Raw genomic sequence first — 18,624 nt, 5'->3', positions numbered from 1 at the left:
TCGAAGTGGGCTGCGGATAAAGCCCCGTGATGAGTGCTTGCACAGAGTGTGTGCGGCCCTGGGTTTTATCCCAGCCTCAAGAAAAGGAGAAAAAGAGCCCTGTAAAGGGCACGGCCCACGGTGGGCTCCACAGCCAGGAGCACAGAGCTCGCTCCTGAGCATCGGGCGGGGAGGGCGGGAGGAGAGCCCTGCACGGCAGGCTCCCCTGAAGCAGCAGCCTGAGCTCAGCACCACAGCTGCTCTAAATCCTGGCCAAGATCACTCCACCCTCCCTCCCGGGTCCAGGGTCCGCAGCAGCTTGGACTGAAGAGCTGCAGCCCCACCCCCTAACAAATGTGCCCACAGAGGGACTTCCTGTCCTCAGCCCAGCTGCACGGGCCTGTACAGCTCTGGTACTCTCTGCTCCAGCACTGAGCGAGGTGTCCTCCCGCTGGAGGACTAGAGGACACAGCGAGCTGCTGCTGGGCTGGTGGCAGAGTTGCCTGCCTAGCATGTGGGAGGCCCAGGGCTGGGTCCTCAGGACCAGAGAAAGGTACACTGCAGTCCTCTTCTGAGCTGGGTTTTTATCATAGCAACCTTAGGCTTCCAGAAATAACCCTATGTATGTAAACTGGAGGAAAACTGATCTTTTAAAAAGTAGGTTGTGAGCCGGGGATTTAGCTTAGTGGTTCCACCACCTGCCTGGAAAGCACAAGGTCCTGAGTTCAATCCCTGGTACCCAAAACAAAACAAAACAAAACATAAAAAGTAGGTTGTGAGTTGGATGTAGTGATGCACACCTGCAATCCCAGCACTCAGGAGGCTGAGGTAGGAGGATCACCTGAGAGTTGAAGGCCAGCCTGGGTTACATAGTGAGTTCAAGGCCAGCCTGAACTACCTAGTGAGACCCTGTACACACACACACACACACACACACGTGCGCGCACACACAAATTAAAAAAGGCTGGCGATATAGGTCGGTATGAAGGCCCCTAGGCTCAAACCCCAGTACCTATACCCTCACAAAAAGCCTATGGTATAGCTGGGTATAGCTTATAAATTATGGGGCAAAATGAAGTTAACTTTTTTTTTGGTACCGGGGAATCAAACTCCAGACCTTGCACTTGTGAGGCAGGCGGCAGAACCACTGAGCTAAATCCCCAGCCAAAAATGAAGTTAACTTTAAACCTGATATCTAGAGTTGGGGGTGGTGGCATAAGCCTATAATTCCAGCACTTGGGAGGCTGAGGCAGGAGGATCGTTGTGAATTTGAGGCCAGCCTGGGCTACACAGTAAGTCCAAGGTCAGCCTGAACTACATAGTGAGTCTCAAAAAACAAAAACAAACCCAAATAAAAACCTGGTATCTGTATCTACATATATATATCTCTATATAGATATATATAAAATCATCTATTTTATAAGCAAATTTATAAGAAAGACTGTAATAGAAAAAAATATTCTTTTCTCCCAGGGGCTTTGCCCTGAGTTACTTCCCCAGCTCTTTTTAAATTCTGAGACAAGGTCTTGCTAAGTTGCTCAGGCTGAGCTTGAGTTTGTGATCCTGCCTGAGTTCTGAGAGTGCTGGGGTTACACAAGTGTGCCACCACGCCTGGCTAGAACGAGACTCTTAATGGGAATTAATCCTTACTGGGGAAGATGAAAGAGCTTTAGTTTTGTTTTTTTTTAATTTTCTGGTGGTACTGGGACTGAAGCCTGGACCTTCATACTAAGTTATATGCTTAGCCTTTTTTGATTTTTATTTTGAGACAGGGTCTTGCTAAATTGCCTAAATTAGTGCTGGGCATGGTAGCTCAGGCCTGTAATCTCAGTACTCGGAGGCTGAGGCAGGAGGATGGCTGAGAGCTCGAGGCCAGCCTGGGCTACCTAGTGAGATCCTCTCTCAAAAACAAAAACAAGCTGGGGACTTGGCTCAGTGGTTCCACAGCCTGCCTCACAAGTGCAAGGTCCCCAGTTCAATCCCTGGTACAAAACAACAACAACAACAAGATTGCCTAAGTTGGGCTCAAACTTTCAACTGTCCTGTCTCAGCCTCCCAGAATCCTGGGATTACAGCTGTGCGCCTCTAGCCCCAGCTCCTCACGCTCCCCACCCCCACAATGGGGAGGAACCTAGGCATCTTGGGGCGCAGTGTGCATCTGCAGAGGGAGCTCCTTTAGCACCACCCACAGCCCCCGTCCAGAGGCTGCACACAGAGCCAGGCGGGGGCTCTTTCTGCCAGCGAAGGGAAAAGCAAAAGCAATGTGACAGGACTGAGATAACCCTAGGAAGTGATTATTTGCTTGAGATAAAAGCCACCAAGCCAGCAGAGAGCTCAGAGTCAGATGTGTTGGAAGAGAGGGAGGAAAAGCATCGGGAAGGATGGAGAGGGTTGAGGACGAGTGAGGAAGCACCTCAGGCCTGCACCCCTCACACTGAGTCACACAGAGCAAACTGCACATCCACATGCAGCGAGGGGCTGGACAGGGCCTTGCACAGTGAGGTAAGCACTCTTCCACTGAGCCACATTCCTGGCCCCGCCCCACCTTTTTGTTTTTAATCTTGAGACATGGTCTTACTGTGTTGCCCAGACTGGGCTCGAATTTGTGACCCTCCGGCCTCAGCCTCCCAAACAGCTGGGGTTACGGCATGTGGCACCAGCATCTGGCCAAGGTATAACTTCCTTGGATGTGGCAAATCACCTGTGGCATCTCAGCAAGATGGTCTGGTCCTCAGTGCACAGTGCCGCATGGGAGGGGGATGCAGATGCTCAAATGAGGCCTGTGGGGGCCGGGACGTAGCTCGGTGCCGCCACCTGCCTGCCTCGCAACACAAGGTCCTGAGATTGATCTCTGGTACCAAAAAAACAAAACAAAAAAAAAGAGGCCTGTGGAAGAGGCGTGGGCTTCTGAATAAGCAGCAGTCCCTGAGGGCTGGCTCAAGGGTCAGCTCGTCTGGGGTGCTTGGTGGGAAGCACCAGATTGAAAGCACGTCTCTCTCGGAGGGCAGTCTCCTGGTGTTGGGGTACAACGTATTCTGCCTGAAGTGAAATCGGGGAGTCTGTGTTCCTCACACAGTTCCTCAGTGCAAAGCACAGGCATTTCTGTCCCTAGAAGCCTCCTGGTGGGAAACTGACCTGCAGTGGAGGAAACAGACCCCAAGCCTGGGCAGGGGAGAGAAGCAACAGAAGGAACAAAGAACTTCTGGGATCACATTGTGTGGTGGCTGCCACCTTGGGAGCCAGGGTTTCTGGCATCCATGACATTAGACACAACACAGGCCCTGACCCAATCATCAATGAATCCTAGAGTTGGAAACCATGCTCGAGTCCTCCGTTCTGACCTCTTTTGCATGTGCAGGTGGGGTCTCTGTGGCTTTCTTGGGACATAGTGTGGTGTCTTGTTGGTTGGTAAGTAGAAAAGCACCAACCTTCTTCATACACTCCATGTCCTCACATGGATCATCTGCCTATCCGAGGCTGTTTGTTTCGTATCTTTTTTTTTTTTTGGTACTGGGGATTGAACTCGGGTCCTTGCACTTGAGCAGCAGGTGGCAAAACCACTGAGCTAAAGCCCCAGCCCATTTCATATCTTTTTCTACCTCCATTGACCCAACCCATGAGACAGACCACCTTGGTTGTGCGCTAAGGGACTGAGCCTCCCAGCCTCACCTGGATGCCCTCACCAGTGAGCGCCGAGCAGGACTGGATCTGCCACACGCGGTCGCGGATGGTGTGCAGGTTCAGCCCCTCTGCAATTTCAGAGGCTGGGGCCGCCGTGAGCAGATCCTGCTTGTTAGCAAAGATGAGCACTGGCACACAGCTTAGCTTCTCTTCCTCCAGTAGCTCAGCCAGTTCCTGCACCACGGTGGGAAGGGAAGAGGGGCAAGGGTGAAAGCCAGGCCCTTAAGCATGCACTTGTAGTTCCAAAGCCAGAAGACTTCAGGTGATGAACTAGCGCCTTTCAAGGGCAGTGACTCTCAGGCTCCCGCCCCTGGAAGATCCTCCAGCAGACTCCTAGGCCCAGCAGGGGTGCTGACTTCAGGAAGTCTGAACCAGGGCTCAGGATTCTGCATTTTTAACAACTCCCTAGGTGATTCTCCTATAGGTGACTCATGGGTCACACTCTGAGACATACTGTTCAAGGGAGAAAGTAAATAATGGTCAGAGATTTCAAACTTATCCAAAACTTACTATCTGCAAATAATTGTCTTCTTCTTGGTGGGGGACTGAACTCAGGGCCTTGTGCTTCCTAAGCTCGTTCTATCACTACACTCCTGGCCCTACAAATAACTTTCAATGCATAGGTGTATGTGTGCACAAAAACTGAAAACAATGACAATTAGAAATCATAATGGCTTAATCAATCTCTATCTCAAAAATGCACACCCACACATTAAGTTTCACCAGATTCACACCCTGAAGTAACTTTGCTGGTCTGTCTGGTGAGATCCCTGATTTTCAGCTTACAGACTTAAGGTCCAAACTGTACGTTGAATCTGTCTGCAGTAAGGAAAAGAGAGGGCGTATAGTTCCCTAGAGGACAGGCCACTCCTTTTCCAGTTAAACCCACATTTTAGGCACTTTAAATTCTCGGGCCTCGAGAACTGGGTGGCTCAGGAGGCAGGTGCCTGTACAGGACTCTTCCCACCCCCGGGGTCACAAGCAGCACTGGGACATCTGAGTGGTGACCCGGAAATCAGCAAGATATGGAAAGAAGGTGGGCTGTCTCCAGGGGTTTGGAGAGTTCTTAACTTAATTTCCAAGAAAAGGGAACAAAACCACAAGGACCGCTGCCTTTGGAAATCCACTTCTGATGTTCCAGGACACAGACCAAAGGCTGCAGTGAGATCTAAGCCTGCTTCTCCTGAGAGGCCACTCTACCCAGTGAGAGTTCTTGTCAGCACATTTATTCTGGTTAAAGCGGCCTGTGCCCATTGCATCCGTGTGCAAAACTGCGAAGACCATACCATGTAACCGTGCTGGCGTGCAGCTGCATCTGAAGCCATGTTTGGGTCCAAGGTTTATCTTAACTCTCCTGGCTTGGAAACAAGAGCAGCTTAATTCTGGCCTATAAATTTTTTCTCATCCTTTCCAGTTTGTCAAAATTAGCTCTACATCAATTAAACAGAAATGCTAAGTATGAAGCTGCACACAGTGGCACAGGCTTGTAACCAACACCCTGGGAAGCTGAGGCAGGAGGATCACAAGTTGGAGCCCAGGCTGGGCAATTCAGTGAGACTCTGTCTCAAAAAAGGGATAGGAGGGGCCGGGGTATAGCTCAGTGGTGCTGCTGCCTGCCTCGAAAGCACAAGGTCCCGAGTTCAATCCCCAGTACCAAACAAAAACAACAGCAACAACAACAACAAAAGGGACAGGAAATCTGGACATGGTGGAGCACACCTGTAATCCCAGCCTGTAATCAGGAGGCTGAGGCAGGAGGATCACTGTGAGTCTGAGGCCAGCCTGAGCTACATAGTGAGTTCAAGGCCAGCCTGGACTATATAATGAGACCTCCCCATACCGCCCAAAAAAGAGGTGGGCGATGTGGCTCAGTGTGAAGGCCCTGGGTTCAATCCGAACTGCAAACAAAACCAAACACCAAACAAACACGGAAATGATAAGTACATTGTTTCTCAGGTTCACTTCTACATGGCCTGAAAGAGAACAGAAGAGTATGGTACTAAGTTCCATTTGCTTGTATCTTGTATATTTGATTTGATTACAGCTAAAAGGCTTGAATTACAAAATTGGTTAAGGACTCTCAACTAGTTTTTTTAGACAGCTGTTACTTTTGCTTGTGAGTCAGAATGACCGTCTTATTTGAACTTAAAGGTTAAACAAAAAACACCTCCCTCACTTTCACATATTTCCAAGGTGGCTTAATGAACACCCAGGCTTTGGAAAGTATCTCCTAGTGGAGAATTATTTACCTGGCCCGTCTCTTCAAATCTTTTTCTGTCTGCACTGTCAATGACATATATCTGCAAAGGAAAAGAAAACGGTTACTTCACTAAGCAGAGATGGAAACCAGAGGGAGCAGCTTCTACCAAAGGAAGAGGTGGATTTCAGCAGATTTCAGATGAGTAGAATATACAGAAATAGACCGTCAGTTCTCACCTCATCCATGGAAGCAAAGTAAATCAATGAATTAGTGGGTACCTGTTTGGGTGAAGACGCCCAGTGAGGACTTCCAGCAAAGCTTAAAGCCTAGGAAGCCAGGAAAGCCAAGTGGGACAGAAAGTTGTGCTTGGTGGGCACTCATATCACCCCTAGATCTACCCTGTTGACCATTCCTGCAACCCTGAGACAGCTTTCATTATCCCCACTTGATACACACAGACACACAAGCCCGAGAAGTCAGGCAACTCGTCCGCCCAAGTCACTGCAGCTGGCAGGTGACAGAGAAGGGTCCAAACTCAGGCACACTGCAGCAAGTCCACAGCTCTCTAACCCATGCCACGGCGTGCATCCCAAATGCTCAGAATGCCAGGGATGGTGTCTCCTCGTCTGCAACCCTGTAGTCCTCTCCTGCCATCAGTCTGGACACAGTGATGTCCTCTCATGCTTCCTCTCCAACCCTCTGGGAGGTCAGGGTTCAATACCGGAAACAGTAAGGGCCCAGCCTTTGCCAGAGAGAACTTTTTTTTTAAGTGCTGAGAACTGAACCCTGAGCCTTTGCAATGAGCTACATTCCTAGCCCTTTTTTTGGTACTGGGGATGGAACTTGGGTCCTTGCGCTTGCAAGGCAGGTGACGGAACCACTGAGCTAAATCCCCGGCCCCCCATTTTTAATTTTGATACAGGGTCTTGCTAAATTGCCCAGACTGGGCTTGAACTCGAAATCCTCCTGCTTCAGCCTCCCAGAGTGCTGGGATGACAGCCATGCACGGCCATGCTGGCTAGGAATCTTAAGACTCATCATAAATTATAAATCCCTAGCTTTGTCCCCAATTCTAACCTTTACTGCATAAATAACACCCTGTGATAATAAAGGAAATAAAGACAAAAAATCACATATAGGGGCCGGGGATTTAGCTCAGTGGTTTTGCTGCCTGCTGCACAAGCGCAAGGACCCAAGTTCGATCCCCGGTACAAAAAAAAAAATCATATATAAAGCTCCCAAACATATGTTTTAACTTCTCAAGGATAGTCCCCTTCTAATTCTCCTTCACATGAAAATTTAAACATCAGAGAAACAATTTTGTAGTCTTTTTTTCTTTTTTTTTTTTGGTGCTGGGAATCAAACTCGGGTCCTTGCGCTTGCACAGCAGGCGGCGAAACCACTGAGCTAAATCCCCGGCCCCCGTAGTCTTTTTTTTTTTTGGTACCGGGGATGAAATCAGGACCTTTCGCTTGCAAGGCAGGTGCAGTGACAATGAGCTAAATCCCCAGTCCTTTTGTAGTCTTTTTAAAAATTAAATGACTAAATGTTTTTCCAGTTGCTAATCTAAACATTATTATCAATTCTTAAAATTTTTTGTGAAGTTTAAAATTGTTATTAAACTAATGGTATAAAACAGCACATGCAGGACCAGGAATTTAGCTCAGTGGCACTGCTGCCTGTCTTGAAAGCACAAGGTCCTGAGTTTGATCCCCGGTACCAAAAAAACCCCAAAAACAAAATAAAAGAGCATATTCAGTTTAAAATAAAAGCCAATATTCAACTCTCACCATTATACAAGCCTTAAATTACAGAAAGTGGGGCCAGGGATTTAGCTCAGTGGTTCCGGTGTCTGCTGCGCAAGTGCAAGGTCCAAGCTCAATCCCCAGTACCAAAAAAAAAATTACAGAATTTGATATGCTGCAATGCACATGGACATTTCTGTATGCAAGTCAAACTCTGTACTTCACTGAAAACCTGCCTCAAAAACACGTTTCTTGTTTAATGCTTTCTCATTTAACCACTAGAGCTAACTACGAGAAACCCAGTTCAGCCTTTTCCCACAGTAACAGCTTGTACTTCACAGGCAGAGCAGCATGCCTGCCATCCCAGTATTTGGGAGGCTGAGCTCTGTCTCCTGGGAAATAAAAGAAAAAAGGCTCGGCTTGTACCCAGGGAGTCCCAGGAGGAAGGATGCACACAGCTGACTCAGATCTGGGGGGGTCCCGTGACTACTATTGCTGTCGACGCATGCACCAGACATCACGTTCAACGCTGACTGCAGAACATGGCGCTGCTAAGTTTACACCAGTGAGACTCACTTTATATTTATTTATTATTTTGAGGTCTGGGAATCAAACACAGGCATACTGGGGGCTTGGGGGGACAGCAATCGGGGTCCCCTGGTTCAAACTCAGGGAAGCTCTACCACTGAACTACCTGCTACCTCCCCCAGCTTTTTAAATTTTTTACTTTGAGATAGGGTCTTATTAAGTTGTCTAAGCTGGCCTCAAACTTTCGACCCTCCTGCCTTGGCCACTCAGGAAGCTGGGTTATAGGGATCCAGCACCACGTGGGCTCTGGGCCATGTTCTGGGAGAAGCAGGCACAGCACAAACGCAGGTGCAGAGAGAAGGCACACAATGGGTCAGCGGGGCTGAGCAAGAGGATGAGCAGGCACCATGGGAGGCTCCAGTGGGCAGGGAGGGAGGAGGGCCAGGCGGCTGCAGAGCGCGCTGGGGCACTGTGTGCAGGTCACTGTCCGAAACAGGAGCACAGGGTCTGAGATAAAGGCGAGGGAAGAAAGAGCAGACCATCTACGTAATGAAAACCAGGAGAGGACGGCAGAGTGGAAAGAGTTCTGTGTAGAGAAAAAGGTGGGCAGATACCTGAGAATCCAGAGGCTGAAGGCCATGATGAGAAAGCTTTCTTCTTTATTCATAATTATTGGTTTATTGCTTTGACATGAATCTTCATAGGAAACATTTCCACTATGATTCAAAAGGAGGATTTCCCTGCACATACATTCGTCCTCTAATTTAGTATTTATGTCAAGTGACTTGCTTACAATTTGAAAATCACTATATAATAATTTTACAACTAAGTCTATACCACTGCCCATTTCTTTCTTAAGAAAGGAGCTAAATGAAAAGTCACAGACAGACCTGTCTCTGGTGATTCCACAACCCAGAGGCAAACTCTTCTGGTTGCTCACCCAGCGGCCCAGCTTCTCCATGTAGGAGTCCCAGAAGTGAAAGATCAGGATAGTTGTTATGGTTGCTGTTTTTAAACAGCACAGTGATTGGTTAATCTTGTCATGAAAAACATAAAGCCTGGGTGAGGTGTTTCACATCTGTAATCCCAGCTACTTGGGAGGCTGAGGCAGGACGATTGGAAGTTCCAGCTCAGCCTGGGCAACTTAGTGGGACTGTATCTCAAAATAAAATTTAAAAAGAGGGGCTGGCGCTATAAGTGGTGCAGTGGTGCAGTGCCTGCCTTGCAAGCACAAGGTCCTGAATTTGATACCTGGTACCAAAAAATAAATAAATAAAAAAGGTCTAGGGGATGTAGTTCAGTAGAGAAGTGCTTGCCTCATATACAAGAGGCCCCGGGTTCACACACAGAAATGCAAAATAAAATAATATAGAAAGTTACTTGAAACTAATAATCAAAAATTTTCTGGTCTTTGGAAAGATACCAGAAGTTAAACATTTGTTATGGTTCTGATTTTAAAACAATATACTCCTTTAAAAATCAAGCCATAAAACGTATTCTAAAGTGATGTTATAATCCATGGCACTCAGAATGGTGATTTAGGCAGGCAGCTGGGCTCAAAACATGCGAGCCTCATGCCTCAGCCTCAGAGGTTAAGGTCACAGGCGTGTGCTAACATGCCTGGCAAGGGAAGGCGTTTCCCTTGCTTGCCAGACGAGGTGACACATGCCTGTACCCGCACCAACTCCCCACAATGAATGCAACTGCTGTGCACTGCAAATGGGTGCCGACAGAAATGAGGGAGACAGAGGGCTTCCCTTGAGCAGCGCCTGGGCAGCTGGGGCTCACTGGAGTGTGACCTGCCTTGTGTAGCCTCCCGTCTGCTGCCACCTCCTGGCCTCTTACTGCTCCTGGGGTTTCTCTCCGAGGCCCACTGATGGCTGCAGGAGGTCTAAGAATGGGAGGAGCACATTCCGTGTCTGGATCGCTGCCGGCTCATTACTGGAGCTCCTCCTAACGGCTCACAGTGCCTGCATGGGAGCAGCACCGTGGAAATAGCAGAGATGGTTATTTTAATGTCTAGAATGGATCTTACTTGATGTCTTTTATTTACTATTACTTTGTGGTGGTGGGGATTGAACCCATGGTCCTTGCACTGAGCTACAGCTACATCTCCAGCCCTTTTTTATTCTGAGACAGGGTCTCACTAGGTCACCCAGGCTGGGCTCGAACTCATGACCCTCTTGCATCAGCCTCCCAGTGTACTGGCGTGCCGGGTATGTGCCACCATGTTGATGATGTCCTCTATTTTGAATATGAAAATGACCAAGTCACTCTGTTTACGTTTAAATACTAACCTGACAGTACTAATGTGAATGGAGTTCACAGTAACACAGATACACCTTGAGAAACGTTACTGCGATCGCTGCAGGCCTCTCGGGTGCTCTGCGAGCAGCTCTGGTGAGGCCATTATTCCGCCCTGGCCTGATGAGGACTGGAAGGTACCCGTCCTCACCCTTCTATCACGCCTACGGTTTTACTTCTTAGTCACTTCCCCCAAGTTAATAAAGCTGAGCGAGACGTTCTCAGCGTGACCCTCCCTGAGGATAGCTGACACTTCACAGGTTACCCCAACTCTTTCAACCACTTGAGGACGTTCGGTGCTATAAAGCAGGGGAAGGCAAACCTTTTCAGACAGTCGGTGCGAACACTTTATGCTTGTGGCTGTAAGATCTCATTCGCAACTAGCGATGCCGCCGGGGCGTGAGAAGCAGCCGCAGGGACCTATAAACATGCGTGTGTGCTGGGTCCCAACAGGATTCTATTTGTGGACACTGAAGTCAGATTTCATACATAACATATAACTTTCACATGTCACAAAATATTATTCTTTCATTTCTTTTCCAATCACTGAAAAATGTAAAAAGCTCTCTAGCTCAAAGGCTTCACAGACAGGCAGAGGCTGGGTCAATCTGTCCACTTTGGCGCTACAGCAAGAGGTGGCCTCTGCTCTTGAGGGAACTTCGGATTCAAGCGGGCCCTGCAACGTGTCCAGCTGGATCCCGCTCCCGCAGCAGTGTGGAGCACAGGGTAATGGGTCTTCTCAACTTATGACAATGGGGGGTGGGGGGACAGTAAGCTCGGGCACACACAGACCCTCAGCACCGCCGCTCCAGGGCCTGCCAACAGGCAGCAGCACTCAGAGGCCAGAGGCCTTAGAATCCAGCCCTGGGCCTCAGCTGCTTCCGGGAACTGTTCAGTCTCAGATGGCACTGGGAATAATGAGGCTGGCTCGAAGCCCCAATATCACCTTGTGCTAGTGTGGCTGCCTCGCCGAGACTGGGTGAATTCCGGGCATTCTCGGCTGCTGAGAAGGTAGGATCTGGGGTTTATGCCAATGCAGTACTCACAGCCTGCCCTCTGGATGTTGTTACAGCTTGTGATTTAAAACACCCTTACTTGGGCTGGGGATTTAGCTCAGTGGTTCCGCCGCCTGTCTTGCAAGCAGAAGGACCCGAGTTTGATCCCGGGTACCAAAAAAATAAATAAATAAATAAATAAAAATAAAATAAAATGCTCTTACTGTAGACCAGAAAGTACCTTACGAACCCTCAGGATCACAATGTCCTTACAAACTGCTCTTCTTTGGGTCTTTTTTTTTTTTTTTGGCTTTTTGAGACAGGGTCTCACTGTATAGTTCAGGCTGGCCTCAAACTCATGGTGATCCTCCTGCCTCCACCTCTGGGTATATCTTTCAAAGGACCTTAACCTGGCAGATGAACAGATAGCAATGTTTTCTCCTAGACACCTTTTTCAAACTCTTTAAAGGGAATCTACACCTTTCAAAAATTAATAAGCTTTGGGCCAGGGATTTAGCTCAGTGGTTCCAGTGCCTGCCTCACAAGCACAAGGCCCTGAGTTCGATCCCTGGCACCAAAAAAAAAAATAAATAAATAAACTTTACTTTTTCATTTTTAAAATTTTTGGGAGACAGATTATTGCTATGTAGTTCAGGGTCGCCTTGAATGCACTATTAGCCAGGCTGGCCTCAAACCTGTAGCAATTCTCCTGCCTCAGCCTCCTGTTGAGTATTTTTTAGTTTTAGGTTTACAGAATAACCGAGTAGATAAAACAAGAGTTCCTTACACCTACTCCATCTCTACCTTTACCCTAAACAGTTTCCTCTAGCAACATCTTGCATCAGTGTGGTAATTTGTTTTAATTAGCCAGGTGTGGTACACACCATAATTCCAGCATTCTGGGAGGCTGAGGCAGGAGGATCAAAAGTTTAAGTCCAGCCTGGCTAACTTAGTGACTTATCAGGATCCTGTCTCAAAATAAAAACATGAAAAGAGAGCTGGAAATGCAGCTCAATGCAAAAGCTCCAGGTTCAATTCTCAGTGCTGAAAACTGCTGTAATTAACCAATATTGAAACACCTGATTCATTCTTCGTATTTCCAAGTTCAGTAGATTCTGGGCTGGGGATGTAGCTCAGTGGCAGAGCACTTACCTAGCATGTGCGGGACCCTCAGTTCAATCTCCAGCACGACAAACACACAAAATCCTTTAACTGGAAAAACTGTATGTGTCCTTTTCAGAGTGACTTCTTTAACTAGCAATATGGATTCAAGGTTCTGCTATGTCTTTCAGTACTTTGATAATTTTCTGTTTTCTTGTAGTACTGGTATCGAACCCAGGGCCTCACATATACTAGGTAAGTGTTCTAACACTGAATTATAAGCCTTTTAAAATTTTATTCTGAGACAGGATCTCACTAAATTGCCCAGCCTAGGGTTGAACTTTTGATCCTCCTGTCTCAGCCTCCTGAGTAGCTGGGGTTACAGGCGGGTGCCACCATCCCAGCGACAACTAATTTTATCACTGAATAGTAGTACATTAAATGGGTGTAGCACAGTTTGCCTCTCCATTCACCTACTGAAGAGCACCTTGGTGGCTTCCAATTTTTGGCAACTAGGAATAAAGCAGCTACAAACATTCAGAGGCAGGATTCTGTGCAGAACCTAAGTTTTTACCTAATTGGCTGGGTACTTTTGGAGAATTCCTAGATTGCACAGTACTGTTTCACTTTGTAGGAAACTGCCAGCTGTCTTCCAACGCAGCTGTGCACCCTGTGCTCCCTCCAGCAACGGCGGTGAGTTTCCTACTGCTGAGTCCTCACTAGCACTTGGGGTTGTCTGGGTTTTGGATTTTAGCCATTCTTGTAGGTATGTAGTGGCATCTCGCTGTTGTTGTAAGCCAAAATCCCCTAACGGTGTGAGGCTAAGCACATTCTCACAGGCTTATCTGCCATCTGCATATCTTCTAGGGTGAGGTTTCCACTCGGACCTTTTGTTCACTTAAAAAATCAGGTTGTTTGTTGGCTTTTGAGTTCTTATGATCAGGATGCGCTCTGTAGAGTACAAGTCCCCAGCTGAATGGAACCACTATGTACCTTGGACACACGCTGGTACAGTAAAAGTGTCAGACTACAGAGCGCCTCACAGCCCCTGTGAGAACCCTGGCTGTTACTCTGAGTTGGGAACTTACGATTCTAACACGGTCACTGTGGCAACACCACTGAGGAAGGGGTTTGGGGGCAAGGACAGCAGGAAGGGGACGATTATGAGATACGACAGGACTCTGCCATAACTACATGGCAGGAGTGGCAGTGGAGAAAAGTGGTCATGCTCTAGAAATGCTCCGAGGGACAAGGAATAGGATTTGCTGATGGATGATGTAAGAAGCGGGGAAAGGCGCCAAAGATGACCATAGTTCTGGGTGACAGGACTGCCGCTTTCTCAGCAGGAGAGGAGGGCAGCCTGGTGGAAATGCATGGAGTCAGGAGTTTGGTTTGGGATATGCTGCAGTCCAGGGCTTTCTAGCACGGAAGGGGGTGTCAAACAGGCAGCTGGCTCTGCATGACCGGAGCTCAGTGAGTGCAGGCTGGAGGTGACAGTGCGGGGGTGGAAAACACAGCCCTGAGCTGTCTGAGGTCGCCGAAGCAGTGGCTCAGAGCAGAAAAATACAAGGGCTGAGACCTGGGGCGTCCCAACATTTGGAGGTTGGGAGATGCATTACTCAGCTTTCCATTCCTCTAACAAATTACAGAGATAAACAAGAGAAAGATTTATGAAGAGAAAAGGTTTATTTTGGCTCAGGTTTCAGGCCATGGTCCATTGGCTGTTACTCCTGGGCATAAGCAAGGCACCACAACACAGCGGGCTGTGTGTGACAGAAACACCGTCCAAGTCACAGCCCGGGCACCAAAAGAGAAAGAAGCCGGGCGCAGTGGTGAAGGCCTGTAATCCCAGCACTCAGAGGCTGAGGCAGAAAGATTGCCATGAGTTCAAGGCCAGGCTGAACTACAAAGTGAGACCCTGTTTTCAGAGAGACAGAGACAGACAGACACACACACACACACACACACACACACACAGAGAGAGAGAGAGAGAGAGAGAGAGAGAGAGATCCTCTCTGAGATCTCCCAGTGACTTTAAATCTCACATTAGACCTTACAGATTCACAATCTCCCAACAGCACCAAGCTGAAGACCAAGGCTGTAACACTGTAACACAGGGGACATCTCTGATCTAAACCATGGCAGGATATTTTTTTTTTTTTTTTTGGTACTGGGGATCGAACTCAGGGCCTTGCATTTGTGCAGCAGGTGGCGAAACGAGTGAGCTAAATCCCCACCCCAAGCAGGAGATTCTTTTAAAAAAAAGCAGTGGAGCTTGAGGAGGAAAATAAGGATGGACCACACCTGCTGCGCAAGCGAAAGGTCCTGAGTTCGATCTCCGGTACCACAAAAAAACAAAAACAACAGATGGAATGGTACCTGGAAGGCCAAGAAAGATGACATTTCAAGGACACATTTAAGAGACTGCTCCGATAACCGTGCTGGAATGGGCAGGCCGAGGAGGTGCATGCCGGATGGCAAGCCCTGGACTAGGAAGGGCGCTGCTGGCAAGCCTGACCGAGGGAAGAGTGAGAGTGGGAAGGAAACTCAAGTGTTACTGTGGAGGGAGCTTGGGGAATGGGACAGCGTCCAGAGGGGGACCTAACAGCAAGAGAACAGTTGTTGCCTTTTGTTTTGTTTTATTGGTACCAGGGATCAAACTCGGGACCTTACACTTGGCGAGGCAGGCGGTGGTGTTGTCTTTCATTTTATTCACTGCTTTTTTTCCCCAAAGGCCTATGTCACCATGCTCAGCTGTTTTTTGTTTTTTAAATGAGAACACGAGCTTGTAGATAGGAATGACCCACGTGAGACACACAGGAAACAACCGGAGAGAGAAGCTTTTAGCAACACAGTGAGGACAGACATGGCTCCTGGCTCATGTCCTGCAGTTATTGCCTACCTCATAACTGAAGTAAAAACAATCTTTCAGTTAGAGGTAGGGAAAACAACACACATTTTCCTTTTTTCACCGTCCAAGTTTGTGAGACCCCTCTAGGTTCTGCTGAATGAATGCCACCTGAGGCAGGGAATCCCCAGCACGAGGCAGCTTCCCCTACTTCAGACAGTCTTGGGAAACCTTTCCCACAGTCTCACAGTGTCAGCCCATGACCTCCTGACTTCCCTTCTGCCATTCAAATAACTCCGGTGAGAGCACTTTATTTTGCCAAAGTGGATGTGGGTGCAACATTGTAACCCAGCGATAGGAAAACACTTCATGCAGAAATTTTTCTCTTCCACAATCTGCAGCCTTCTGCCGGCCTGTAACTCGGCAATTAATGTGGCAACGGACTCACTGACAAGAAGGATCTTGGTGTCAATGCTCCTAACATCGCAAAAAAAGGACCACGAATTAGCACATCAGAAAGCATACTTACAAGAATATCTGTATTTTCAAAATAATTCCTCCAGTATGGTCTGATTTTCCTCTGTCCACCAATGTCCCATACATTCAGTTTAAAACCCTGTGATTGTACACTTTTGATGTTAAAACCCTGAAACAGACAAAGGCAAAAATACCAAGTTTTATTTATTTTTTTCTGGTAATTTTAATAGGGATGTGTGTGTTGTGTGTGTGTGTGGGGGGGATTAAACCCAGGGTCTTGCGGATGCTAAGTACACACTCTACCACGGAGCTACATCCCAGCCCCTAATAGCTATGTTTAAATTAATCCTGAAGCACTGGTTTGCCAGACGTACTACTTCTTTTGTGGTGCTGGAGATGGAACCCAGGGCCTTGTGCACACTGGGACAGTCCTCTGCCACCCAGCCTCAGAGGTGAGGCTGCTGATACTGAAAATGCACACTGTGACAGGGAAGAAAACATGTTTATACGAGCTTCTTTCATTCAGGATATAGTCAATGTTGGTAATGACAGGGCTAACATGTTTTTCTATGATGGAAAAAATATACAAGGGTTGGAGATGTAGCTCAGAGTACAGCACTTGCCTCGGATGAATGAGGCCCTGACCCTTGACACCACAAGGAAAAGAACTGTATCTATGGGCTGGGGATTTAGCTCAGTGGTTTCGCCGCCTGCTGCACAAGTGCAAGGACGTGAGTTCGATCCCTGGTACCAAAAAAACCCCCTGTATCTATATATAATATATATAAAATACAAATGTGCATCATACATGTGATTGGTACGTGAGAATGCCTGTGATCAACATAGGTCACATACCCTCATAAATCCATAGACTAATTTAACAGGACATTAACAGAACATTACATGGAACTAACAAAAGCTAAATCTGAAGACAACAAAAAAGAACAAATGCTAAGTTTATATTTTGTTGATTGTAACTGGGTTTTTTTGGTAGGGGTGATCCAACTCCGGTCCTTGCGCTTGTAAGGCAGGCAGCAGAACCACTGAGCTAAATCCTCAGCCCTGTTGAGATTGTAACTTTTAATTTTTGTTACTTAATGGTTGCTTTGCGGCTTTAGTATATATTCTCAAATGCTAATTTTTTTTTTTTTTGAGACATGGGAGTGGCCTCAAATTTGTATCAGTGATCCTCCTGCCTCAGCCTTCCAGTGCTAGGATTACAGGCTTGAGCACCACGCCTGGGTTAAAATGCTAAGTCTGAAAAGAGACTAGAGCCAGATATAATGGTACATACCTATAAGCCCTGCAGGAGGACCACCCAGAGTTTGAGGTTAGCCTGGGCTACAGTGAGTTTAAGGCCAGCCTGAATGACACAGGAAGACCCTGTCTCAAAACATCTCCCTCCCCAAAAAAGGAAACCAGAAACAGTACCTCATTTCTGGAAAATAATACTAGCCCTAATGTGCTAGGGAAATAAAGTTCAGCAGTTCAAGTTTAAGTTTTAAGAGAGTATCAGAGTATGTAAAATAAAATTTGTGGAGGAGGTACAGTGTCAAATCATAATCACAAAAATTAAAATAATAAATAAAAAGACAAGGGCTACAAATCTGGAAGATTACTCTTCACAAGCATAGCTCAAAATAAAAGTCCTCACATGGATGAATCAGAAAGAGGGAGCTGAAGGAGGCACGCTGGAGGTGAGGGCTGGGCTGGGCTGGGCTGGGGCTTGAGCAGGCTCCAGCTGTGAGGTGGAGCCCTCATTACAGACAGTGACAGACAAACAGCAAACAAGCGGTGTTGGAAACTGAGTTGCAGTAGGTATCCCTGATGAACTTTTTAGGACAGTAACTCAAGGTGGAACTCTGTAAGCAAATCAGGATGGCCAGCTGGGAGTGAGCCTGGAGAGAAACAAATTAACAAGACCTTTGGGGCTCTGAGAGAAGGCACTTTATGAACAAGAACTAAAAAGCAAAACAAAAGAAAACAACAAGAAAACCTTATTACAAGAAAGAGAGGACCGGGGATTTAGCTCAGTGGTTCCAAGCACAAGGTCCCAAGTTCCATGTCCGGTACCAAAAAACCCCAAAAAACAAGAAAGATAAAGAGAAACAGGATTTAAAATTCCAATCAACAGTTTGCTACCGTAGGAGAGACATTTCCTCTAGGAGGAAGAGGCAGGAGGATTACAAATTCAAGCCCAGCCTGGGCAACTTAGTGAGACCCTGTCTAAGAATAAGAAAAACAGAGCTGGGGATGTAGCTCAGGGTGAAGCCGCGGGTTCCATCTCCGCTACCCACTCCCCTGGACATTTCTTCCAGAGCCAGTGGTGCGCAGGGCCTCTGCAGTGCCTGCATAGATACAAGCGTGTGCTGGCATCTTGCCCGCACTGGTCCAAGCAGAGTGGCGGGCATGGTGCATTGCTCCCCACACAGCTCCCCCGAGGAACAGTCACCAGGGGTGACTGGCATGATGCTCACTACTCTCTAAAACGCCAGGGACCCAGCAAGTGAGAAGTTTAAGAACTCTAAAGGGAAATGGCTTAAGCTTATGAAAAGCACCTCCATTGTGACTTGCTGAGAAAATGACTTTTTCTACACCCAACAGTACTAAGTATTGAACTCAATAATATAAAATCTTTTCTGGAATGAAGCAGGGAACAGATAGCAGTATCCTGGAGTTTGGCCATATATGTCAACTGCCTTAAATTTCTATAAGTCATCAGACCAAAGCAAAGCTAGCAAACTGCTGTAAGGAAATACTGTAATG

General features: G+C 47.4%; 1 protein-coding gene across 4 annotated transcripts in view; it reads right to left on the bottom strand.

Annotated features, from left to right (window-relative positions):
• Arl3 (ARF like GTPase 3) overlaps positions 1-18,624 on the bottom strand; it is a 36,598-nt gene that overhangs the window by 7,053 nt on the left and 10,921 nt on the right. For 2 of the 4 annotated variants that reach the window (XM_021245514.2, XM_021245515.2), the window contains 3 exons: positions 15,911-16,027; positions 5,910-5,960; positions 3,663-3,834 (listed from right to left, as the gene is read on the bottom strand). In XM_021245514.2, the coding sequence (XP_021101173.1) occupies positions 3,663-3,834; positions 5,910-5,960; positions 15,911-16,027 (340 nt within the window). Of the gene's footprint in view, positions 1-2,680; positions 2,831-3,648; positions 3,835-5,909; positions 5,961-15,910; positions 16,028-18,624 lie in introns of all 4 variants that reach the window. The other 2 variants (XM_087185885.1, XM_004866451.4) reach the window with 2 other exon arrangements.

The sequence above is a fragment of the Heterocephalus glaber genome, unplaced genomic scaffold (genome assembly GCF_053883595.1).
Source record: "Heterocephalus glaber isolate CG9 unplaced genomic scaffold, H.glaber_assembly_v1.0 deba00001498, whole genome shotgun sequence".
In the NCBI taxonomy this organism is placed as follows: domain Eukaryota; kingdom Metazoa; phylum Chordata; class Mammalia; order Rodentia; family Bathyergidae; genus Heterocephalus; species Heterocephalus glaber.
This window is presented reverse-complemented; position numbering and strand designations above follow the sequence as displayed.